At 39.4% G+C, this 27502-nt stretch overlaps 1 protein-coding gene across 1 annotated transcript in view; it reads left to right on the forward strand.

Moving 5' to 3' along the window:
- LOC149088352 (ferric reductase 1-like) overlaps window positions 1–27502 on the forward strand; it is a 282687-nt gene that overhangs the window by 199679 nt on the left and 55506 nt on the right. Inside the window, exon 5 of the mRNA XM_089252900.1 lies at window positions 23359–23463. Coding sequence (XP_089109026.1) covers window positions 23359–23463 — 105 coding nt within the window. The remainder of the gene's footprint in view (window positions 1–23358; window positions 23464–27502) is intronic.

Below are 27502 nucleotides of genomic sequence, written 5' to 3' on the forward strand. Positions count from 1 at the left end.
ATCCTGACGATCGCGATTTTTTTATTTGCTTCTGGACTTATTACTCTGACGAGAACGAGAAAATTCGTCAAAACGAGATTTCAAATCAGCAATTTCTTTTCTCAAAAATTCAATTTGGGAATGTTTCCCCGAAACTTCAGCTGCAGTAACTAAACCCTCATACATCCACAATACGATCAGTGATTTCTGCAACAGATACAAGAGGATCCCTGCATACGGACAAAATTTGCTGTACACTAACAGGCAACCTTTGCTGCCATAGGTTATTAAATGCTTCATCACAGATGGTATTGTTAGATAAATTACGCATTTCTCAAATTAGTTGTGACGGTTTTTTGTCACCCAAATAGCATTCTTGAAATAAAGATTTCAAACAAGTGGTCTCTGACTTGGCGAATCACGCGAGAATACGTTTCTTTATCGTATCATACAAATTTTCCGTGGGAAGGTTACGCACTAAATCTCTAACATATGACAAAACTTATGTATGTTTTTAGACATACTACACAAGCGCCACTTTCGCATTCCCACATGTATTTATGCGAAACTTCTCTCTCGCATTCAGTGATATTTCCGGTGCTTCACCGTCATTGTGTACCTTCTTTCTGGTGTATTTTTGTGTTTGTTTATAATCTAAATCTGGTAGCATTTCTTTTGCTGCTGCTTCATATTTTTCAAAACAATTTAGAAAAGTACATAATTGATCCGCTAATGAATCATAACGATCTGCCCAAGTTTTTAAGTTCACTTCCTCATTCTACAAAACTTAACTCCCTCTAAGAAAATTGTGTAAAACCTCATTCTCCAAAGATGCAGCATCAACACGAATTCTAGTTCCTGTCTTATTGGCAATGTTTAGGGATACGTAAATTTCGTATTTACGAAATAACCGCGATAAATGCGAAATTCACGAAATAAATGCGATAATGCGAAATTTGCTAATTTTAACTAATAAATGCATAAATTTGAATTTTTACTGCTTTTTTTTGCGAAATCTCGATAATTTAAATTTTATTGTTAAGTCTTCCGTGTGTTTCTCCAAGCTATAATTGACACCTTAAAAGAATACGAAACTAAATACGAAAATAAAGGAGTTGGTATCAGACTCCACGCGTTACATGACTGCGTGCTTCAAATTATCAAAAACACTTCTTGGTGACAACATTTTGCACTACCAATGCTGAGCGCATAAAGTGAATCTTGTGGGTGACGCATTCATTAAAGAATTCAAAGACAGAATTAACTGTTGTGGTCAAGACGAAGATAACTTTTTTGCACTCAAGAAAAATGAGCAGTGCGTATTTAAGGGGGTCATTCAAGTATTACGTCAGCATCGAAGGGGGAGGGGGTTTCGGTTTGCTGACTTTTGATAACAAGGGGGAGGGGGGTTTGAAGGTTTCTTACGTCATTAACCACTCCTTTTTGAAGATATGAAATATTCTAAGCTGCTGACGAAATTTTACTGACGGGGGGAGGGGGAGGGGTCAGTGTTTTGCTGACTTTTTGCTGACGGGGGGGAGGGGGTCAAAAATGGCTGAAAATCTTCTTGCGTAATACTTGAATGGCCCCTAAGCTACCGAAAAGAAAAAAAGTATCACAGTATAAGTCGTGGTTCAAAGGTGTCATTCATCTGAGAGAATATCATATTGCTGATTTTCTCAATAAATATGACGATTACTCCATAAGTTTCTTAAAGATAAGTCTTGACAATGAAATTCTAGCTCCTAAAATACGGGTTCAGTTGACTTTTGTTTCCGAGTTCTGTAGGAAAATTATGCTAATCCACAATTTAAAAGGACCAAACTTTTTGCATTCGCACATGTTTTGTAGAGTAAGTTAGTAGATTTGAAATATTTTGGGCTCAAATGTCAAGGGCATTTTTACGAGAAAATTCGACGAATGAGTACAGTAGTCTCGCTTATCCGACATAAACGGGCCGACAGAACGTCGGATAATACAGATGTGTTAAGGAAAAGCCTATTAAACGTCAAACTATGTTATAATTTTGCACATTACAAACCTAATAATCATGTTTACAACAAAACAACAGAAAAAATTAAGTGAGAAAATGAACTTACAGTTACAGAATACTTCGAAGTTAAATACAGTACTTTAAAAAGTTCAGTCCTGTGATGATTTAAAAATTTTTTTGATCGCAGTCTGCTTTCCTGACGAGTGTCGTTTCTCCGCTGCCAAATCTCGTCATCTTTGCAGCACATTATGTCGATTCCTATAGCTTCTTCTTGTTGCTCAATGTATTTAATTGCTGTTTATAGAGCCTTAACTTCGTCGTTATGTAAAATTCTGAAAGCTCATGAGATCTGGTTCAAATTATCGAGAGTAAGCATTTCTAGCTAGGTGGGGGGGAGGGGTCTTCAGAAAATTCATTTTAGCCGAGGGCCTATGATATACTATTTTTGTAAAATATATTTTATTTATTTTTTGGTGAACAAATACGAAATTTCTGACTTGAATTTTTTTTTTTTTTTTTTTTTTGCGACTAAATGCGAAATTTATGATTTTAATTTTTTTTTTGCGAAATTTACGTATCCCTAGCAATGTTGTTTGCTTCTCTTCTTGTGTGTCCTCCTTTTGATAATTGTCTTCAACTATATAGTCTAGTCACTAGACTCTAGTGCGTCTAAATTTGCTTCCCATCTCGTGTCAGAGAGGGATTTCAGCGCACTTTCATTATCAATTTGTAATTTCAGAATTTTCCACCGGGAGGTTGATGCCGCAAAAAAAAATGCATAGAGTAGTTGAACTATAGAAAAGCAGTTTATACTGCATCTTGGCAGCAGTCCACAGCGCTACATCCTGCCAGATTTAAGGAATAAGCTGTGCAGGGTACGTACATGCGCAAGGGGGGCGGGGTTTGGGGTTCTAAGCCCCCTCAAGGCGAGATTAGTGTTATTTTGAAGGAAAAAACCTAACCCCCCCCCCCTGAAAAGAAAAAAAAATTGAAACCCCCCCCCCCCCCGAGAAAATTCAGCGTACGCCTATGGGTACATATATAGCAAACTTGTTTGCTTCAATAATGTTTTTTTTGCATTCCCCTTATAACGCCCAAACAGATCTGCAGCATTATCATACGATTAGCTTCTACGTTTCGTGAAGTCTAGTTTGCATTCATCGCTTAAATAATACAGAACTTGGTTTGCCATTTCTTCTCTAGTATGGCTTTTCATTTCTAAAAAAGTTAAAAATCGTTCTACGGTTGCCCATTTTTTAAGTACCTAACTATAACACTTAACTGGTCGACATGCGATACATCTGGTGTCGAATCCCCAGACTATAGTACTCAGAAGATTTCACTTCCTCTATAATGTACGCATGGACATTTTCAGTCATAATTCCTCACAGATCGTTTTCGATAAATTGGAGGAATTTCCTTTCCCAGAATTGCCGTATTTGGAAATGTGCCCGTTAAAAATGTGTCAAACTGAGAAAGAGCTCCAAGAGCCCTAAAAATTTCCCAAGCTGTAAAGATCCGAAACTTTCTTCTGTTCCTCGGAAAGTAAAGCCACGTTCAGCTAAAGTGCGAATAACAGCAACGATACGTTTCAAAACATGTTCCCAGTATAATCGCACTCATTCTGAATTTGTTTTTCCCATAGCTGTTTCATCCCCATACCTTATATGCGTGTTAAGTAAGTTAACATGCAATCTCGGTGAGTAATAATTTTTTTTCATGATTATCAATGACGATAGTGTTTCGCCAGTCACTGAACCCTTCTCTAATCACAAAATGTGAAAATTTTATCGGAGCAAACAGTTTACATACAAAACAGTAAACTGGTCCGGTTGATGGTGTGTACAACAGCCATTCTCTCTTGAAACTTTCACCATTAGATTTTGTTCCAAAGAAAAGTTTTTGTGGGCAGTATCTCATTGGTTTACTGCTACTGAAATGACGGCAAGATTTGTCAAATGACCCACTGTGGTGTTTACAATCGCTAGGACTTTGTGATATCCAATAAGCTACGTCATCAGCAGAAAAATCAAGCCAAAACCCTGCATCTTTTTCTAAATTCACCAAATCATTCATAGGCTTCGCTATTTCAATATGACAACCATGGTTCACTGAATTCTCATTTTCAGCAGTTGCTTCCACACTTGAATCCAAAGATTCAAAGAATTTGATTTTGTATGAATAGAAGAAGATGAACAAGTTTGTGATACTGAAGATTTAGAAGTGATAAAAACATTTGCGTCTGATTCTGAAGTCCATGATTGCGTTTGTATTGACATCGGTGTATCGTACTGTGGGCTTCAGGTAAAGAAATTAGTCAGCTTAGCATTTTTGGGCACTATTACCATAGTCTTCTATTGCTTTTGTCTTGATAATTTCCACTTTTCAGCACCACTCAACTGAATATGCTTTATCTTGCTTGGTTCTTGGGATCAATGAAATAAATAGCATTTTATTAGTTCATTACTTTTAAAAATTCTTGGTTCTATTTTTTTATATTAAAAATTCCTTTATCAGTAGCAATCAGATTCGTTTCATGCAATAAATAAAAATTTATTAACATTATAATTTTGCAGTTTAATAAGCATTATTCGTAAACCGTAATTATTTGGGGCAGAAGGATAACGAAATGTAAATGCCACATACAGAAAAATTGCCGAAGTTTGTGCGTGGTTGTATTTAATTTTCATTCACAACAAAAAAAAATTACATTTTTCCGTTATTCCGTACCTATAATACGCTAATCTACATATCAAAATTTCTCTAATTTGGTGAAAATTAGAGAAAAAAATCGTATTATCTGCATAATCCGGTTAAGTATAAAATCAAAACGCTATCGACCTTTCAGCATGAATATACAGGATGTAAAGTCATATCTTTATACTTTATCACCTTTATCTCTTTTGAACCGTTTGTGATAGAAACATTGAACTTCATAGAAACATTGAAACATCAACTTTGAACTAAAAAAAAGTATCCAAATGATGTGTTAATTTTAGAGATATGTCATTTCTTTTACTAGGGGCCGTATATTTACTGAGACACAGAATTTAATTTTTCATAGGGTGCCTCTGTCCTCTAATTTTCAATGAATAGTTTTTGATGTGTCATTCCACAGCCCCCCCCCCCCCAAAAAAAAACCATATTTACAAGTGCAATATTCGCTGAGATACTGATTGATCATTGAAAGTTATGAGAACATCTCAGAATACAAAGTTTTAATGAGCTGTGTTCTGTTCGCGTCTGCGAAAGAATGGAATTCCCAGTTTAAAATGAAACAACAAACTTTATTTAACTCCGAATTGATCAGATCAAAAATTTAGCTGCCATGCTTTTCGAACGGTGGTAACAACAACACTTATTCGGACACACTTAGCGCCGAGGACCAAACATCCACATACGAAAATTAAAGAAAAAATATATTAAAAAAATGTGAACACAACGCCATCTGCTGGCGTATTACTGAACTGTAAACATACTCCTGCCCTAATTAATAACTATTAATTAATATGCATTCGAGTCACAAGGGAAGCTCGATAACCTTGGTGATAGTCCGGTTGTAGAGGCCCTTGCTAGTCTTCACCGTTACTACACGAACGAGTCCATCAGTTCCGGGATGTATTTCCACAATTCTAGCAATCGGCCAAGTTGATGGTGGAAGGTTGCTCTCCTTAAGTACCACAATATCACCTACGGACAGGTTGGGGCAGGTGTTCTTCCATTTATGCCTTTGTTGTAGAGAATGGAGATATTCAGTGTGCCTTCGTTTCCAGAAACTATTCCTCAGATTCCGAACAAGTTGCCATCTCGTTGACGGATGATTGACATCGTCCACTTCTTCTGGAACTGAGCACAGAATATCGCCAGTCAAAAAATGAGAGGGTGTCAACACTTGCATCGAGTCTATGTTTTCGTCGTTCTGAGCCACCAATGGTCTGGAATTCAGTATCCCTTCGATTTGACACACTAGAGTAGATAGCTCTTCAAATGTCAGGCGTGAATCTCCAACGACTCTTTTCAAATGAAACTTGACTGATTTAATTCCGGCCTCCCAAAGCCCTCCAAAATGAGGAGAAGAAGGTGGTATCATGTGCCACTGAATGGAATGTTGGTTGAGGAAATATGAGATTTTTGGATTGTCGTCTATCTCCTTCGCGAAAAACGTTAGTTCGTCGAGCTTACGCCTTGCACCAACGAAATTCGTTGCATTATCACAGTACATATTCAATGGCACGCCACGTCGAGCGTTTAATCTCTTCAAGGCCGCAATGAAAGAATCCGATGAGAGATCACTCACAATTTCGAGGTATACAGCCTTAGTTGCCAAGCATATGAAAAAAGCAATGTATCCCTTCGCGAATTTGGATCCACGACCCTTATGAACCTTTATCTCGATAGGGCCAGCAAAATCTACACCACAGTTCGTGAATGGTCTGCTCATGGTGACTCGAGGACCTGTTAAATCAGCCATCAACTGAGAAGTTGATTTGCAACGGAACCGGAAACACACAATGCACTTGTGAATAACGCTATGAATTATCCTCTTAGCTCCAATAATCCAATACGATTGTTTCAAGATGTTGGATAGAAGCGTCGGACCAGCATGCAGATTCGCAATGTGAGATTCACGAATAATAAGCAGACTAATTGGATGATCTTTTGGCAGAATGATCGGGTGTTTGGCTCCATACGTCAATTTTAATCGTTGAATCCGGCCTCCTGCCCGTAAAACACCAGCTTTATCGATAAATGGATTCAATGTTCCAAGAATGCTTTTACAGTTCAATGGTCTTCCGTTACGAAAGCAATTTATCTCATCATTGTAAGAACAGTCTTGAACCCACCGAATGATCACTTTCTTTACACGTTCTATCTCAGACAACTGCAATGGCTTAATAGTGGGTTTCGCGGTGTTGCTGCCAGTGGGTTTTGTCCCGATGCATTTTGATAAAAATCTGAAACAGTATGCAACGATACGAATTATTTTAGACAGAGATGAATATTTTTCAAATAAATCACTCAGAGTGTCGGTGATCGATGTTGCGTATGTGTATATGTGTGTGTGTGTGGAATCCAGTCTTTCTTCGGGTATAGGTGATGATTTCAGCAATTCATCATTTGTCTTAGGCCAGGTCGTAGATGGATCACGGAGAAATGGTGGTCCATGCCACCACAGTTCACATTCTTGCAGCAGCTCAGGACTAATTCCTCGAGACGCAAGATCAGTTGTGTTATCCTTTGATGCGACATGATTCCACACACTTACTGATAGCGTATCGAGAATCTCTGAAGTCCAGTTGGCGACAAAGGTTTTCCATCCTCGTGGGTGTGACGACAACCAGGACAAAACCACTCTGGAATCAGTCCATGCAAAAACTTGAATGTCTGGTAGGTTGATAATTTTCAGCACCAATTTGAACAGCTGAGCTAGCAGAAATGCACCACAGAGTTCAAGTTTTGGGATCGACAGTTGTTTCACAGGCGCTACCTTAGTCTTTGACACAAACAGAGTGACCTTAGTATTCCCAGAATTTTCTTGACAGTAATAAACCACAGCAGCATAAGCTTGAGCAATCACAAAATCCATGTAATGATATCGGACCCTCTGATGCCGATACACAACGAGGCACCTTTAGCACATTTATTGCATTAAAATGAGTTTGAAACTCAAGCCATTCCTTCGTTAGAACATCGGGTAATGGATCATCCCAATCACATTTCACCACCCACAACTTTTGGTAGAATGTTTTGATCCATACTATACATGGGGAAATTAATCCCATTGGATCTAGAGAGGATTTTGCGTTTCGTCAAGGGAACATCAATGTTCAAACATGGTGTGAATAAAAATGCATCATCCACTGAGTTCCAGTTCAATCCCAATACCTTGGACTGTTCATTGCTGTCAATTGCAATATTGTAGTCATCACAATCTGCATCCAGCTCCCTTAGAAGTGGCTGCGAGTTCGATCTCCACTTACGAAGCTCAAAACCTCTGATTCAAAGTAACGAAGACACTTGTGAGCACAACAGCTTGGCATCTTCCGTAGTATCTGCACCGGATAGCAAATCATCTACGTAGAAGTCATTAGAAATGATTCTTGCTGCATCTGGACAATCGCCTTGACTGTCAATGCTTATTTGCTTCAAGCATCTAGTAGCCAGGAACGACGAGGAAGACAAACCGTAGGTGGCAGTTTGTAATTTGTACACAGCGGCAGGATCAGAGGAATTGTCACGCCATAAAATACGTTGGTATGATTGATCAGAAGGAGACGCAAGTATCTGTCTGTACATTTTTGCAATGTCTGCCGAAAATGCAATTTTATGCACTCGAAAGGTAAGCAATATTTCAAATATATCACGTTGTAATTTAGGACCAACACCAATAATGGAATTCAATGAGACGGAATTCTTACTAGCACATGATCCGTCGAAAACGACTCTCAACTTTGTGGTTGAACGAGAATGCTTATGAACAGCATGGTGAGGGAGAAAAAATTTCTGATCATCTGGGATCATCGAGCAGTCAACATCAGTCTGTGACCCAAATCCTTGTATTCTTGCATAAACGATCTGTATTCCATTGACAATTCTGGGTCGTGCTTGAATTTTCTTTGCATCGACTGCAGACGCGAGAATGCAGAGTCATAAGAATTTCCCAATTTGACATCAGGTTTGTAGATTGGAAGCTTCACAACAAAACGTCCATTCTCGTTGATCGAGACATTTTCCCTGAAATGCTTTTCACAGAATTCCGTCTCAGGAGTTAGTTCAGGAACCTTTGCACAAGGAATTGATTCGATCTCCCAAAACCGTTTCAGTTCGTCATTCACGCTGAGATTTGTCACTGTCAGTCCAACAACCGAAGAGACATTGTTGATTTTGCCAGTAACGACCCATCCCAATCTCGAATTTTCGGCAATGGGCTCCTTGTTTGCGTTCATCACCTGACCAGGAAGAATTATCGAGAAGAAATGATCAGCTCTTATGATTAAATCAATATCATTTGGAGTGGAAAACGTTGGATCCGTCAGCTTTAAACCATCAAGCATGTCGCAATCTTTGAACTTGATCACCGAAGATGGTTGAGGAGCAGTCAATCTCTTTAGCACAAAAGCATCCCTGTTGAACATTTCGCGTTGATCGTATTTTGATGTTATGCACAAACTGACAGTTCCTTGAGTAGTAGTCGGCTGAAAAGATGCCAATCCAGCTACTGGGACACGAACACAAGATGATAGGCTATCTTAAGGCCAAGCCTCTGGGCAGTTGATTGAGAAATTAATGTTGTCTGAGAGCCAGAATCAAGTAGGATTCTAATATTTTGACAACGACCCCAGGCATCACGGACCGATGACACTGCAGTAGGCAACAATGCGATGTTTCCCTGTGCAGCGTTGAGAGATAGATCAGGCGGCCTTTCCAAAGAATTTCCAGTGCACTTGACAGCTGTAGTATAGTTAGTATATATATATAAAGCAGTAGCATAATTAGAATACATTTGCTCGTGGAGACTGGAATGATGTCTCGCGTTGCATATTCGACATGAAAACTGAGAGCAGCATTTCTTGCTCAAGTGCTTGTTTGACAAGCAATTAAAGATTTTTCTTCCGCACAAAATCCTTGCGTGCCGCAACACTCAGACTTTCGTAACTAACACAATTCGCGACGAAATGGTTACCATTACATTTTGAACACTTCACGTCATACAATCTAGATGCAGTGCTACACGTACCTTTGGATTTCACTTCAGATGCGGAATCGACTGCCGTATCCTCGATAGCCGATGATCTCTCGTTGAGGAAATCGATGAAGCTCTGGAACGTTGAAAATTCTTTGTCGACGGTCTTCTCGAACCACAATCGGCGAGTAACGGCGTCAACCTTTTTGAGCAGCAAATGTATCAACCATACGTCTGGGCTGACGGCCCCATCACCAAGAGTTTTCAAGCCCCGGACGACTTGTTCGGAAATGTCAGCTATACGTCGTAAGTTAGATTTCACACTGGTCACTCTGGGTTGATTCAAGAAAGTAGAAACCAGCGAGCTGGCTATTTGCTTTTTCTTGTCGTAGCGCTCCACCAGCCTTCCCCAAGCTTCTTGATAGCTAACCTCTGAGATCGGAATGTGGCGGATGATATCGGCTGGAGCTTTCTCGAGGAGTTCTTTCAAATAATGAAACTTCTGTATTGGACTGAGAGTTTCGTTATTATGCACAACACCTAGATACATGTCCTTGAAGCTGAGCCATTCCATGTAATCGCCGCTGAACGCGGGAATGTTCAGCTTCGGGAGTTTGAACCCACTTGACTTAATGACCGGGTTCAGGACTTGAGATGCGTAGTTGGAGTCCGACGCCTCCACCATCTTCTTGGAATTGATGAATCGGTTCATCTTCGATTTCACGTCGAAATACTGATCTTCGACTTCTCCCATCTCCGACAACTCGTCTGGAAGGGCTTGGTCATACTCCATGAACTTTTTGAAGGCATCTTCAATTCGTTCTAGTCTCACCAGGACTGCTTCCGTTGATGTAGAGTCCTCCAGCGAGGCTGCGAAACTGGCAATGCGAGTCAGAGCGGCCTTTTCTCGTCCTCGTAGCTTGACGATTTCCGTCTGAGTCGGCATTTTCAGGCAAGATGATCTGATTCAGATTCGGATCCCGGCCGAGCCCCCAAAAAATGTTCTGTTCGCGTCTGCGAAAGAATGGAATTCCCGGTTTAAAATGAAACAACAAACTTTATTTAACTCCGAATTGATCAGATCAAAAATTTAGCTGCAATGCTTTTCGAACGGCGGTAACAACAACACTTATTCGGACACACTTAGCGCCGAGGACCAAACATCCACATACGAAAATTAAAGAAAAAATATATTAAAAAAATGTGAACACAACGCCATCTGCTGGCGTATTACTGAACTGTACAGGATGTAAAGTCATATCTTTATACTTTATCACCTTTATCTCTTTTGAACCGTTTGTGATAGAAACATTGAACTTCATAGAAACATTGAAACATCAACTTTGAACTAAAAAAAAGTATCCAAATGATGTGTTAATTTTAGAGATATGTCATTTCTTTTACTAGGGGCCGTATATTTACTGAGACACAGAATTTAATTTTTCATAGGGTGCCTCTGTCCTCTAATTTTCAATGAATAGTTTTTGATGTGTCATTCCACAGCCCCCCCCCCCCCAAAAAAAAACCATATTTACAAGTGCAATATTCGCTGAGATACTGATTGATCATTGAAAGTTATGAGAACATCTCAGAATACAAAGTTTTAATGAGCTGTGTTCTGTTCGCGTCTGCGAAAGAATGGAATTCCCAGTTTAAAATGAAACAACAAACTTTATTTAACTCCGAATTGATCAGATCAAAAATTTAGCTGCCATGCTTTTCGAACGGTGGTAACAACAACACTTATTCGGACACACTTAGCGCCGAGGACCAAACATCCACATACGAAAATTAAAGAAAAAATATATTTAAAAAAAATGTGAGCACAACGCCATCTGCTGGCGTATTACTGAACTGTAAACAACTGCAAAGCAAAAGAATCGGTTTTTTTCTTGAGTTTGTCCCTTGACATATGCTGTTCTTTGTTTAATTTTTAATGATTTTGGAACTCAAACATTGCGGATAATATTGCACTTTATAAACATGATTTTTTTTTGTTTCTGGGAGGGGGAGGGGCTTAAGAGAAACAGGGCAACAACTTTCTTGGAAGTGAGGAGGTAGGGGGATCATATGAGAAAAATTAAATTTTGCACTTCAGTAGGTATACACTCTCTTGTGAAAGAAATTCATACATACCTAAAATGAACATACAATTTGGATACTTTTTTCAACTGAAAATATGTATCTATCATCGACGGTTAAAAAAATAAAGGGTGCATAAGGATAAGAATTTTCACCAGGGCATGTGTGAAAAATTTCAAAGAAAATTTAGTCACTAACCGAATATTTGATGAGCCAAGTGTATTTCTTTTTTCTAGACCTAGTAATTACATATAAAAAATTGTAGGCGCCAATTAAGGCTGGATCCTGATTGCTATTGCTCGACAACCCCGGGGCGGCATGTAAAAATGTGGCATGTATTTTCGCCAATCACATGTCTGACATGAGCATATTAAAAAAAAAACCCGAGGAATTAAAACAATCTAAACGTAATTCGGCTATGATTCCATCACCAAAGTGAACAGTGTAACTTACCGACTGTTTTCAGATACTAACAGCGCGGAAAATTATAATTGAGTGATCTTTGATTTCCAATTAGTGGGCGTATTAATTTTACGAGGATCAGCATCGATAGTCCAAAAATTGATAAATTTGACCCCGAATCTAATGGGATGTCTAAGCACAGGGGAGGGAGGCGATAGGGATAAACAATCCTGACAAGGGTCGGTAAGACATAAAATTGAGAAGGTCTTGTGCTGGTTTTAATCATAAATATCAAGAGTCACAATACTTAGTACTAAAGAAGATACAGATGATGATTTATATTAAAAATTTGTGTATTCTTTATGATTTTTTTAAAGATTATTATGTGAATAACTATTACATGGAGCTCTATTTGTGCGTTCTTTTTAGCAATGAGAAATGATTTTTACAATGTAATATAGTATTTTAACATGTTATACGGGGTCTCGGGTATAAGGAAATGTGACTGGTTTTTTGGGTTTAAAATTTTGAAAAATTTGAAAAGATATGTCTGTAATAAATAATTAAGAAACTGCTCCTATTTTCGGGACCCAATTTTCGGCAAAAAAGAGTGCTTTATACACGTTAGAATACGATAAGTATGAATTCAGCAATAAGGTTTAGTAGCTAATACATTAGTTTTCGAGTATGCAATTATTTTGAGTCACATGCCTGACTAGGCATGTAATTTTTTAAATATTTGTCCGGCCCTGACACCAATACCAAATTTCAGTAGTAATGGTGACCTGGCGCCAAGGATTTGTCAAGCCCTGCTTCGTACCTTGCATATGTTCAAGTAAATTTTTTTAATCCATGATTACATATGCACATGTAAATTTTTAAATTAATTTGATCTCATCGGGACTCAGGGTTTCTGATAAAACTAACCAAATGATAACTATATCCGAAAAAATTCCGTTTGCAAGTACGATGATCTTACATTCCGATGGGATGGGATTCATCTGAATAGGAGGGGTGTCTGTGTGTGTTTGGGAGGTTTACGATAGACTTAGGTCAGATTTTTTACTCCCAGATCACGTAGTCGAGAATGCGGGTCAGTTAATGATAATCACAACAGTACTGACTGGGAATTACCCGCCTCTGACTTGGATGGCTTCTCGATTGACACTAAATCACAGGGAAAATTAAAATGTGTGCTAATTAATGCCAGAAGCTTGGGTAATAAGAAAAGATTTTTTTAGAAACTATGATAGCTGTGGTGGGCCTGGATCTTATAGCCATTACAGAATCCTGGGCAAAAGAAGGAGATGTATCTTTCTGACACATCTCAGGATACGATACTTTTTTAAGAAATAGATTGAATAGAGGGTGGAGTGTTGATATACGTGAAATCATGTTTGAAGGCTAGAGAATGTAACGTGAAGGGAAGTGATGTTGAAACTACATGGGTTGAGCTTGAAAACAAAAAGCGTCATAAACTTATTGTTGGGGTTTGTTACAATCCACCGAATAGGGATCCAAACTACATCGCCAAATTGCACGATGAAATTTCCTACATTTGTAAGCGTAAGAGGGGATAGTCATACTAGGGGATTTCAGTTGCTCGGGTATCGATTGGAAGAATCTTTCAGCTGGAGATCAATATGAAAGTGACTTTCTTAAGCCTCTCGGAAAAAAGAAGTTTGAATTTGGTCAACGGAAAGAAACTGATTAGGAACTGAAGGAAAGGGTTTTATTTTTTGTCATACTGGATTGGATTGGATTTTGGGTTTATTGGTGCAAGGACCAATTTGGTCAAACTGCGCCAAAACAAATATATAAAAAAAAAATGTCCTTTTGTCATGTCAAAAACTAAAACTGTGCATGATAAAAAAGCAACATGAAACATAAAACAATGACGTGAATTGTAAAAACTATAATTTGTCATAAAAACCAATGGCTTTGATGAATTTAAAAATGCGAGATGCATCGCAATGGTCAGATAAAATGTCACGAAGTGAAAGATGATTCTGACCAAAAGCGGTCGTAAAATGATGACGATGGTGCGAACAAGTAAAAGCATGGGCAATGGTAAATGGACTTTGACAATGAGGGCACTGCGGTTGACTCTCTCGTAGTAAAAGATATGATTGTGTGATGCGACTGTGTCCTATGCGTAACCGGGCAAGCAGAACTTCCTCCTTTCGGTTAGTTCTGCAGCTCGAACGCCAGTGGCCAAGTGTGGGCTTGATGGCATGAAGTTTATTATTAGTTTGATTGTTCCAATGATCCTGCCAGCGGCGATGCATCACTTCCCGGAGGATTGAGAAGTGGTCACTGGCAGGTACCAAAAGGCTATTATCAATGTTAGTTGTTGTTCGAGCTGCGTTGTCTGCTTTTTCGTTGCCCGGTATTCCTACATGACTTGGTACCCAGTAAAATTTTACTGTGGTACCGTGATGAATGAGGTGATGTAGTTCATGAAAAATGGCATGAATGAATGGATGAGTGTGAAAAGTGAAGGAACACAGTGCTTGCAATGCGCTGAGAGAGTCGCTATAAATTATGCATCGTCGGTGGCGTTTGCGTCGTATATGACGTAGAGCCTGAAGGATTGCGTACAGCTCTGCCGAATAAATAGAGAATGTGTCGTGAAGTTTGAAAGATGTCTCCTCACAGCAGATGTAGGCACAACCGACATGCCCAGGGCTCTTGGAGCCATCGGTATATATGGGGAAGTACCTATTGTACCTACCCCTGTGCCTGAAGAATATCTGTCGATATATGACATCTGCTGTGGTGGCTCTAGGGTATAATGATAATGAAAGAGAGACTGCTCCCATGGTGCCAGTTGTCAAGCAACTGGGGCCACACGACTGATGTCTATTTGTATTTCTTCTACAAGTGCCCTCATACGAAGACCGTAAGATGGAACACATGAAGGTCGAGCAGCAAAAAGTCTATGAAATGACGGATTGAAAATGACATTATGAAGTGGATGACCTGGTAAAGACTTCATTTTGATATGATATTTCAAAGAAAGTTGTTGGCGTCTTGATGTCAGTGATGGCTCTTTGCATTCGACATAGAGGCTTTCCATGGGAGAAGTTCGGAAAGCTCCAGAGCAAATGCGGAGAGCGCGATGATGAATTGGGTCGAGCACACTCAGATAGCTCCGAGGTACTGACCCGTATACAATGGAACCGTAGTCGAGCTTTGATCGTATTAGAGCTTTATATAAGTGGAGGAGCGACTTACGGTCTGCTCCCCATGATGTAGAAGAGATGACCTTCAAGAGGTTCATCGTCTTCATGCAACGAGCTCTCAACTGTGAAATATGAAGTTTAAATGTAAGTTTCTTGTCAAATGTAATGCCGAGGAATTTTGTATTCTCTACAATAGGTATTTGACTATTATTTAAAAATAATTGTGGGTCATCATGAAGCTCACGACGCCGGCAAAAATGCACAGCGACGATTTTGTCAGCGGAGAAAGAGAAACCGTTATCATTAGCCCACTTGCTGATCTTGTTGAGTGCGGTTTGTAATTGTCTCTCGGCTGACCTCATATTCACTGATTGATACGATATTGACAGATCATCCACGTAGAGTGCGCCAGTGACAGACAACGGGAGTTGGTTCAACACCCCGTTGAGTCTTAAAATAAAAAGTGTTACACTTAAAATGCTACCTTGAGGTACACCTTGTTCTTGAATTTGGGGAGCTGATAACGTGCTTCCGATCCGTACCTGGAAGATGCGGCGAGCAAGAAAGTTCTTAATGAAAATGGGCAAGTTGCCCCGCAAGCCGCAATTATAGATGTCGGAAAGATAGGCCTTTTCTATATCGAAAAATATAGCTATCATATGCTCCCTCTTTACGAATGCTTGTCTTATTGATGTCTCAAGGCGTAACAGATTGCATGTTGTGGACCTGAACCGTCTAAAGCCGCTTTGATGTTTAGATAAAATATTGTTAACCTCAAGGTAGTGCATAAGGCGATAGTTGATCATGCGTTCCATGAGCTTACATAAACAACTGGTCAAAGCAATAGGCCTGTAACTGTTCGGTTGTTGAGGATTTTTGCCAGGCTTCGGGAATGCAAGAACTATGGCTGCTCGCCAGGTGTCAGGAAATGAATGACTGACCCAGATCCGATTAAATAAAATGAGTAAATGTGACAGTGATTCTGGTGAGAGATGCCGAATCATGGAATAATGAATGGCATCGGGCCCTACAGCCGAGTCAGGACTTCGCTGCAAGGCCGTCGTCAGTTCATGAAGGGTGAACAATGAATTGTACCCCTCCGGTGTAAAAGGCCGGAAGGTGTACGATGTACGTTCGGCCGATGGTTCAATGGGATGAAACGATGGGGGATAGTTCGCATCACTGGAGACAGTGGCGAAATGGACGGCGATGGTATCCGCAATATCCCTCACATCGCTGATGATAGTGCCATTGGTGTTTAAAATAGTGATCGGATGAGTCTGATAATGACCATTGATTTTTCGGATCCGGTCCCAAATGACTTTAGATGAAGTAGATGAATTGATTCCCGTGGTAAACTTGTGCCAGGACTCGCGTTGAGCCTGGCGCCTGGTTCTTCTCGCTATCGCCTTTGCTTTTAAAAATGCCAACTTGTTGTCATGGGTAGGATACCGCAGGAACCTACTCCATGCTTTCTTTTGTGCTTTAATCGTAAGATTACATTCGTGGTTCCACCAAGGTTTAGGAAATTTAGGAAGTTTCGAGGAGACTTTGGGTATTGTTTCATTGGCTGCTGAGATCATACAACTGGTCACAAGGTCGACACAATGGTCGACGTCGGGTTGCGAAACCATATCCTCCGTGATTTCTGCCTTGACCGTGAAGTCTGCCCATCGGGCGGCCACAAGCTTCCACCGAGGAGTACCCTCAGGTATGCTATGGCTTCGATCAAGGCACTTAACCACTAGAGGGAAATGATTGCTCCCGTGGAGGTCTGGATCAACCGACCAGGACCAGTTCGGCAAGAGTGAAGGTGAGCATAATGAAATATCTATTGCAGTGAAACTATTGTTTGGGGCATGGAAATGAGTGAAACTGCCATCATTCATGATGGTAAGGTCCATGTCATCTAACAGTCGTTCAACCATTTCCCCACGAGGGGTGTTGCTGTTAGAACCCCAAATCATGTTATGTGCATTGAAGTCTCCAAGAAGAAAAAATGGTGGTGGTAATTGATCAATCAGTTCTTCTAGATCTCTCTGTAAGATTATGTCATTTGGTGGCACATAAATGGAACAGATGGTAACTCTTAGGCCTGTAGAGATTTCCACCGCGATGGCTTGCAGGTTCGTGCGCAGCGTTAGAACGCGCGACGACACATGATGTGGAACCAGCAGAGCAACACCGCGGCAGGCTCTACTCCCGTCATCGTTGTCAATACGAAACAGGGAATGTCGCCTAATGTTCCATATCTCCGAGGGCTTCGTGAAAGTTTCCTGGAGTGCCACGCAAACAGGATGATAGCGATTGATTAAATCCTTTAGATCTTCGTAATTAGATCTAAGACCACGAATGTTCCATTGAATAATGTTGGCCATAAATTTCAAATGGATGTAGACGGTTCAAGGTCTTTGAACTTATTTCGGTCTAATTTCCGGCGAGTACCACCGGATTCTGGCGCATTATCAAGATCCATGTCACCAATTGATTTGTCATCAAGCAGTGACATGTTTTGTACTTCTTTGCTCTCTGAATGGCTTTTGTCGAATATCCGGTCTTGAATAGTTTTATTTTAGATTTATTTCCAGCATTGATTTTTGGCTTAGTACCTGTAGTTACTTTGAATGTGTTCGCTGTTGCTTGTCCTGCTTCTTCGGAGATGGTGGACTCCTTCCGTATTCCAGCAGAGCAACAGCAGCCACAACTATTACATGGTTGGTTAGATGATGTTTGAGTGGATGTATCAGCTATGGGTTCGGTCTGAGTTGTCACAGATGCTTTGGTGACATTGTTAGTCTTATTAGCTGTTGATGGATTTGTTACCATATTAGAGTATGATGTACTAGCTATTGGAGTTTGGTTAGGGATTATACGACGGCGTGCTTCAATATATGAGATGTTATTAAGGACCTTGATCTTCTGGATCTCTTTTTCTTCGTTCCATTTCGGACATTTCCTGTCAAATGCGGGGTGATTGCCACCGCAATTGACGCACTTGAATGATGTTGAAGTGCAGTTGTCCGAAATGTGGTCCCTCTCACCGCACTTTGCGCAGGTGGGTTGACTACGGCACGCCATTCGTGAGTGACCGAATTTTTGGCAGTTGAAGCATCTTACAGGGTTAGGTATGTATGGCCGGATATGGAGGTTATAATAACCTATTTTGACATGTTTCGGCAATGTTGGGGATGAAAATGTCAGAATTATATTTCGTGATGGAGCTAGATTGCCATCTTTGCGGCTCATGATATGTTTGGCAGATGTTACGCCTTGAGACGTTAGCTCCTGGTTTAGTTCATCTTCATCCATGTTAATTAAGTTAGGGTCTGAGATGACGCCACGTGAATAATTCAGCGTGGGATGGATTTTGACTGTTATTGGAATGTCTCCGAGAGATGTGAGCTTTTGAATGAGTTCGGCTTGTCTGGGAGTGTTGGTTTCGATGAGAAGGTCTCCTGAACGAAGAGCCTTCACTGATTTTAAAGTTCCAACTGCGCCATAGAGAGCTTTATCTATCAAGAATGGTGATACTTTTCACAGCTGTTTATCGTTATCAGAACTGTGCAAGAAGAAGAATGAGACAGTAGATAAATTTGAAGAAGCGGTTTCTGTGACAATTGTTTCACTAAGTGCAGTTCTTTGACGTTTTGGTGCATTTTTTGTTTTTTCCATATTTGAATGGGTATTGTTCCACTCTCACCCACCATGCCCACCATGAAGCCCTACGAGGGGACGCGCCCACGTAACCGGTGAAGGTTAGTAGCAATGTCAGGTTAGGTGAGAGCTATACACCACCAAAGCAGGCGAGCAGACGTGTTCAAGATCCAAGATCGTCGTGAAGCAGCACCAACAAACCTCAACGACGTCCGGCAGGCCCGGCCCCTCTACCTGCCCAGTAGTGTAACCCCTTCAGCCACCGAGGCGACCACAGCCGATTGACCTGGACGGGGCTAATCCGAGCCTCCCGTTTCGGCTGAATCCGAGGCGCATCAGGCTAACCAGGATCCCCATCTCCAGCCTTACGGGCCTCCACGCACGGCAAACACGCAGGTAGACAGCGTCCCGGATGGAGCATACGCTAGAAGCAATGCCCCATCCGGGAGGACCCCTCCCCGCCTGAGCGGGGCCCACAATGAGGGGTTGGACACAGAAGACAAACATGTACAGGACAAAACGAGACGCAAGACATGTACTGCAAGATGTGTAGAAATAAACATGTAATTTGGGCTATTGAAGGTGAAGTATATGAGCACAAAAAGCGATGACAATGACGTGTGATAGATTTGGCGTTACCCAGAGTGCACCACGAGGAGGCCTATCACATTACACCCCTTGTCATACTGTGCTATGATATACTTCCTATAGTACTTTAACTATAGGAAGGCTATTGCAAAAGCAGCTTCACATGTACATGCATCACACTGAATACTACGGGCCGATTACGATTACGGAGTATGGAAATGTTCGTCAACAACGGAAACACCTGCAGCACATAGTCAAAGCAACAGTATTTTTGATCAGCAATGCCACGCATGCGTAGTGGCAACACCACTACTTGCTCCTATTTTGCACGCGTGCGCACTACTTGTTTCATTACTTTTATTACCCCTTGCGTTTTTCTGGCGACTGTTGGTTTGGTGCCAATATATTTCCTGGCTACGTTTAACAATACATTTACTTAATTCTACATAAAACCAATCATCCCAATTAGTGTATGGGTTAATATAAAGGTTTCTAACATCAAAGGTTGAGGGTTCGAATCTCTCTCAGGTCAGCTGTTATTTTTTTTCCATCTTCATTTTTTGATCTCTTGAATTAATTTTAATTGTTCTGGTTCTAATCTTTCTAGTAAAAATTAGAACTTCGGAACATTTCCGGCCGCGGTATAGTATTACCTCCGCGGTATAGTATAGATTCAACCTCCCCCTCCTTCCGAGCCAAAAGATCTTAATGACTTTTGCGAAAAAAATCGATAATCCCCCCGCATTCCTTGAGAAAATTTGACGTTCGCCTATGTTGATACATAGATTATAGAGAGGGAGGACACTCACAGAAAAATTCTTCCAGAAAATATGTTGAATCACTGACTTCCAAAAAAAAAAAAAAAGTATCACATAATTTTTTATAACACATAAAATTCTTTTCACCCTATAGTGTTCTTTCTTACACGATTGATGTATGTAAAAAATGTCACGTTACAAGACATAATAGTTTTTAGTTAAGCATTATCTTATTTACAGACATTTCTATTAAACAAATTATCAGCGTCCCCGTGCACATTCATAATAGATACGTTAGCCGTATTTTACTTTAAAACTTAATAATAAAAAACAAATCATAACTAATGAAAATAACTGTAAAAAGATAACGATACAAACATTTTCAGTTTTGCAACGTTGGCTGAACTCAGAACCTAAAAATCTATGAGAATCTCTCTCTCATCATTACTTCGCAGAAAATGTTTCAAGCGTAGGCCTATGCCACTTGTACTATATATCTGGGAAATTTCAAAATCGTTTCCTTAGAATCGATTTTGAAAATTGATTTTTTAAATCTGGATCATTACATGATCCAGATTTAATGAATGCATGTAATCTTTTGATTACATGCATTTGATTTGAATGCTTTTATAGTTGCTTCATTCATAAAAGTTTAGTTGGTTTTTTTCATGTACGGAAATAAAATTATAATTGAATTCAGTAGGCGATGTAAGTACATGTGGTTACCTAACAGTAAAAAATTTTCATCTGCAGTAGAACCTCGTTTTTCCAGGTAATGTTGGAGAAGAATATCATGGATATCCGGAAACCACAGTTAAATCACCAGGAATAATCAAACATAACAGTAATCAAAAAATAGTTTTAATTCGATACATGTATTCATAACTAGAACGAGTTCGATGAGCCCGTTAATCGCATCCGAACCAGTTGTTAATAGCAGCTAAAAATTTAAGTTGAGTTAATCGACTAGATCAATTCGATTAAAATTGAATAAAAATTTTCGAAAGTCTGAATTTATTTGATTAGTTCGACGAAACCGGATAAATGTCTTAACTCATTTTTTACCGCTCCGCCAATTAATTTCATGACCAAATAGTACAATTTTTTTTTTTACAAAACTATGACTGGCTACTTAAATAATATATTTGAGAAGTTTCAAAAAATTGAATATTAATTTAGCATGTTTTTTTTTTTGTAAATAATGTAAATTTCCAATTGTTAACTTTTTAATTAATATAGATTAATTGAGTTTCTTAATTAAAATAATTTGTGATTATGAGATTTTAGGAGATCTCATGTATCACGCAGAAAAAGAAATTTAAGTTAACGTTGATATTTTCAGAATGACGTGAAGCACTAATATCTTCTTTTATGATTTTTGATTGTTTGTCGAAGAGATTTTCTTCCGCTTTTCTTTTGATGGCATTCCATATTATTTGCCTCTCGAGATGATTCTCAGGTTCGTGGTTGTGAGCTAAGTCCGAGTTGAAAATTATTGTACCATTTTCATCAGTGTACAGCTTTGCAGTGCAATTTTTATTTGTACACCTCCATTTGATGCCTTCATTCGTTTTGCATGCTTTACGAAACTTAAAATTTGAAGAGAAATGATTTTTTTTCCTTGCTTGCTGAAAATGAACTCCATATCCACTGAAAGTAAGAGTAGTGAAAACTGAGTAAATTATATGTTCTGTGTTATAAGTAGAACTAGAAAGACCTCGAAAAGGTCTCAGGTGTTCAGGTCATGTGTACCTCCTTCGTTGTACCCTTATCAAATGTCGCATATTACAATAGGAGTATGAGGAATTACCTACGCTTACCGTCCAAATAAAGATAATGTGACCTAACAATGATTTAGATAAAGGGGTTACCTGCAATTTTTTAGAAATCTGGGATGAGCGCAATCAACCTGTGATTTGGAAATTTGGGTGAGCGCAATCGACCTATTTCTTATCATAAACGGTTCATCTTGGGCGCAATCGACCTACACCACGACCTCCTATATAACCTATCTATAAGTTATCTAGGTGGTCGTGCCTACACCCGTAAGAGCTATGGGGGGGGCGGTATTGGCAGAAGGCGTAAAATTATAAGTCCCGCACTGGGTAGAAATTTTGTCTCGAGCGGGAACCCTGAATGGCGTAGTTTTTTCATTATTGTTTCTGGTATTACGGTCCCAAGCCCTGTCTATTCCCTCAAGTTTTCTCAACATCTCTGTTGTCAAGATGACTCAAAAGCGTAATGTCATGTGAATTTTTACTGTGTGAATATGGTTATAAATTTTGGAGTTATCCATGTCTTGGTTAAGGTGTAAGTTGCCGCCGCGTACAACCTGCCACCCGGGTCCACTGTACCCCTTGCACCCTCACTTAACCGCCCCTGAGATAGCCTTTTGCTTCTTCCCATCTTTGCGAATTGAGCTTCGCGGAAAATGACAGCATCGAATTATTCAAGAAGCTCCCAATAATGATACACATAAGGATATTCAAATAAGGTAAGTGATGCGAGAAAAAGGGGTTGCCTTACAGTTTTCCCATTTGCATTATAATGATAAGAAAAAACATTTTTTTACTGAAAAAGTATTGCAAATTTTTGGAATAAGTTTTCATGATAGTATTTCCCATCGTAGTCATCATCTCTGGAATTAGCTTTTTTTCCAAAATTTTTTGTTTATAAAAAATCTGATGGTTACTTGTTTTTTAATCGCAATTTTTCAACTGGTCATATAATTTCTTCCACCACTATACGGTATTGAACCAAGTTTTACGCCAGCATTACAGTATGAATGATTTAGAAAAGTTCTTCTATAAAACTTAATTATATTGGTTGATTATGGTCGTTTTTTTTTTTTCAAATTTTGTAAAAGCTCTTTTATCAAAGCTTCTTTTTATAATGTAATCCCGGCCTTAGTAATGTACATAAAAGCCTTGACCACAACAAATTGTATATAATATGTCATAACGAATATTAAACTAGTTCGACTGTACAGCATTACCATTTCGCAGTCTGTTATATTTTCTTTGATATTTCAAGGGAACAGATATGAAAATGATTGCCTGCACGAAAGCCAAAACTGCCGCTGAGATAAAATTTTTCTCCGTTTCAACGGCAGAGGAAAATTTGGTGGAGCACGGAATGGTAAGACGAGATGTTTCATATAGTTTTTCGACACTAAATTAAAATAATTTTATATGCAGTAGACTCGCGACTATATCCGGTCCAGTTAAAGATTAATACGTACATAATAATTATCTGTGATTCCAAACTGCAAAAAATCGGTTGTGGGGACTACGCAAAATCGACCATTAAAATGCGTCGTGGAAGAGGACTAAAAGGGAGAAGCCTTCAATTATCCACATCAAGGACTTTTAAAAACTAAAAACTGTGAGTTTTGACTTTTTTACCTTAGGCTTACCTTTGAGATTTGGGGTTATCATTCATCTCGATGAAGTTTGAAATAAGTTTAATTAACTTTTGTACGAGAATTAAACTATTATGTTTTACGTTAATGTTTTGTTTATTTTAAAACCGTGCGGTATATGTTCATACTGCACAGGACTGTATGTTTCCTCTAATCAAGATAGACATAAAAGAATTTATCCCAAAACCTAAAATGTGCCAACATCTAGGAACATTAATTCCGTAATAAAATTTATATAAAACGTACATTCAGTACATAACAAACATTTTTCAAATACTCGAGTTCTCGCCTGTACTTACAGGTCAGAAAATATGAATAGGAGCAGGTTTTGGTATAAAAGAGTTTGGCATTTTAAGGCATTTGAGTTGAGGTAGGAAATAAGCATTATATAACTCCGACTTATCCGTCTTTTCCTTCATCCGGCCAGCCCTTCCGCCACATAAGGCCGAATAATCCAGAGTCTACTGTATTGAGAAAGATCAATGAGTGAAGAAATGTGTTTACACACATACTATAGCAACATAAGTATTTTGAATTTTTTTCAAATAACATTTTTATCGATCAAATCAAATAAGCCCGAGTTAGATAGCATATAAATGAAATAATTTTTATTATTAAGGAAATGGATTTTTTCTGGATATTACGTCGAGGTGAAATCTTAAAGCAACGTCTACTGTCTCTGTCGGGAACCGAACCTCAGTCCTCTTGCAATAATTCTAAGCGTGCTAATCAAAAAAACCCCCGAGACACGGCTTTGCTTTCCTTATAACTTGACGCGCGGAAGTAGAGACTTCGCAGCAGTCGTGTCTCTCATGGTGTGTGTGTATGAATAGAGTGCTTGCCCGAATCGCAAAAGGAATGAGGCTCGATTTCTGGCGGAGACCAGTAGACTTTTCTTTCCGATTTCACCTCGGTATAATATCCAGAAAATGTTTCTTTCCTTTATGTATAAGGTCTATGAAAAACCATCTTAATTGAATATTATTTTTTTAATAATAAAACAAAGTTTCTGTGCTCGCTTTAACAATGGATATGTTTATGAAATGTAAACGATATAAGAAATTAGTGTTATACAGTCGAATCCCGTTATAACGAACTCCAAGAGAATGGAGAAATTACTTCGTTATAAAGGAATTCCAGGTTTTTGTGTGTGTAGTGTTCCTACACTGGTGTAAGAAATTAAGAGAATTTGCAGACTTGGTCGATGATCTCTAGAACTACTGTCCCGATTTTAATGAAATTTGATATGTACATACATTGATACAATACAAAACAGATAACCATTCAATAATTGTAATACACATTCATGATCGTGCGTAACACTCGTTGGAGTCGGAAGGTATTAAACAGCGGTTGCAGAATAAACAAAAAAATGGGTTAATGGGGGGTATGGTCCCCTCTTACAGATATACAGGTCTCGCAGCGTGATTTCATACGTGAAATAAGGCAGTTTATCATTTCCTGTGGCAATTGGTCCCACTCGTTCAGCAACGCTGTTTTCATTCCCTGGATGGTTCCCGGAGGAGGGTTGCGAGTTGCAATTGCCCTCCCCAGAGCGTCCTAGACATGCTCTATAGGGTTAAGGTCTGGAGATCTGGCTGGCCAATCCATCCGGCGAATATCCCCACTCTCTAGAAAATCGTCGAGCAGAAGAGCTCTATGTGGCCTCGCGTTATCGTCCATTAAAATGAACTCAGGGCCAACTGCACCACTGAAAAGGTGAACATACGGCTCCATGACCTCATCCCTATACCTCACACCAGTCACAGTGCCTCTTTCAAAGACATGGAGAGGTGTGCGTCCATCCAACATGATTCCTGCCCAGACCATTAAACCTCCTCCGCCATAATGATCGATTTCGCGGACATTGGAGGGTAGGTAGCGGGTCCCTGGATCTCTCCCAATGAACGTACGGCGAGAATCGGTGCTTAGGCTGAACCGGGACTCATCAGTGAAGAGAACGGTAGCCCATTGATCCATACACCAATGTCTATGCTCTCTGCACCATGATAAACGGATTCTCCTGTCCGTAGAAGTGAACGGGACGCAAACAGTAGGTCTTCTAGCAAACAACCCTCTCACATGAAGTCTTTTGGAAACAGTCACCCTTGATACACAGGTTCCTGTGGCTGCATACAAGTTACGAGAGAGCTGAAAAGCTGTAGCACTCCTGTTACGCCTCGCTATAATCGACAAATGGCGATCTTCTCTGGCCGCCGTGGCTCTTGGACGACCTTGCCCAGGCTTTCTCTCGATGGATCCAGTATCCTGTAATAATCCTGTATAACTGTTTCCATAAGTTACACACGACGCTGGGCGTTAAATTGAACTCTCTACAAATCTGGACTTGAGATTGGCCTACTTCTAGCCTCCCCACAATTCGCCACCTCATTCCATCATCTGAACGTTGGTGGTTACTCATTTTTACTGTTACAATTTGAAATTAACCGATTGCTGCAAAATAACACCAAGAAATTCGCCGAGGTGTGCTAGCGAACGAAATGCGTCTTGACTTACGCGCGCTTATAAAGCCTTTTTCTCTACTGGCTCCGCCTACACACACGTGTACGCTTACGTATTTGACGTACAAGATTTGCATTTTTGTCTAGAAGCAGTGGTTTTACATTCAGTTCAGTTCTTTTCATGAAATTCGATAAAATACGCAAATTCTCTTAATTTATTTCACCAGTGTTTTAAAACTTATCTGAGGGATTAGAAAATTGTTCGTTAAAACAAGATTTTCGCTATAACGGTATTCATTAACACTTAGACTACCGCCAACATTGTATACCTTTCAGTACCGATGGGGTCCAATGGATCCACACTGAATATTTATGTATTTTCCTCAATTTAGTTCAGCAAAGCCCCCACGCCAGGATTTTTCGCGGCCCCACCCCGAAAAATTTTGTTCTCCTCCCTTGAGAAAAGGTCATGGTGTATTTTTCCAATAAAAAAAAGAAACTTCTTTCGGGAAGAAAAAAATTTTGAATGCCGCCCCCCCCCCCCATGAGAAAATCCTGCATACGCTACGGCACTTGTATAAGCAGCAAAACATCGCTACAGCGATAATCGATAATAAATGCATCTACAATGATATTTGTTTCAAATCTTGTTTGGAATTGCCTGGTTTAATGTTAAACTCTCGGTACAACGACATCCTCTACTATGATAAACACCTCTATAACGATATTTTTAGGAGATTTTTAAAATCGCTACAACAATATTTTTTGCATTTTATTTTATTCAAAATCATTTTGAATTTAATTTTAACTCGTCACTTCTTCTCGTTCTAATAACATCAAATGATCACCGAATGCTAACGTTATTTGTATTGCTACACTCTGTGTACGACACAAAAGCGCTATGCGGTAAACTTCCTTACAGGGACAATGCACATGTAAGTAAATTCGATAAATAAACTAATCAATTACAATTTTTTGTAACGAATAAATACATAAAAGCGTATTTTCCGACGATATTAACAATGTCGGTATAGAAAAAATGACAACAATAGCATAAATTTGATCACACGTAAGGATATTGTTGCTTCTCTGAAATCCCTCTACCACAATATTTTTTCGTGGTCCGTAGAATATTTTTATATCGAGTTTTCACTGTATATTTAAACTAAATAATAAAGTATAATTGTGTGTGTGTAATAAATATTATTACATTTCGATATGATTATGTAATTTGTATATAATTTTACGCGATACAATAGAGCTCCCCATAGGCGCAAACTTATCGAAAATGTTG

This window comes from Pholcus phalangioides, unplaced genomic scaffold (genome assembly GCF_987345545.1).
Source record: "Pholcus phalangioides strain wild (caught in Gottingen) unplaced genomic scaffold, Ppha-v1.0 ptg000003l_1, whole genome shotgun sequence".
Lineage (NCBI taxonomy): Eukaryota > Metazoa > Arthropoda > Arachnida > Araneae > Pholcidae > Pholcus > Pholcus phalangioides.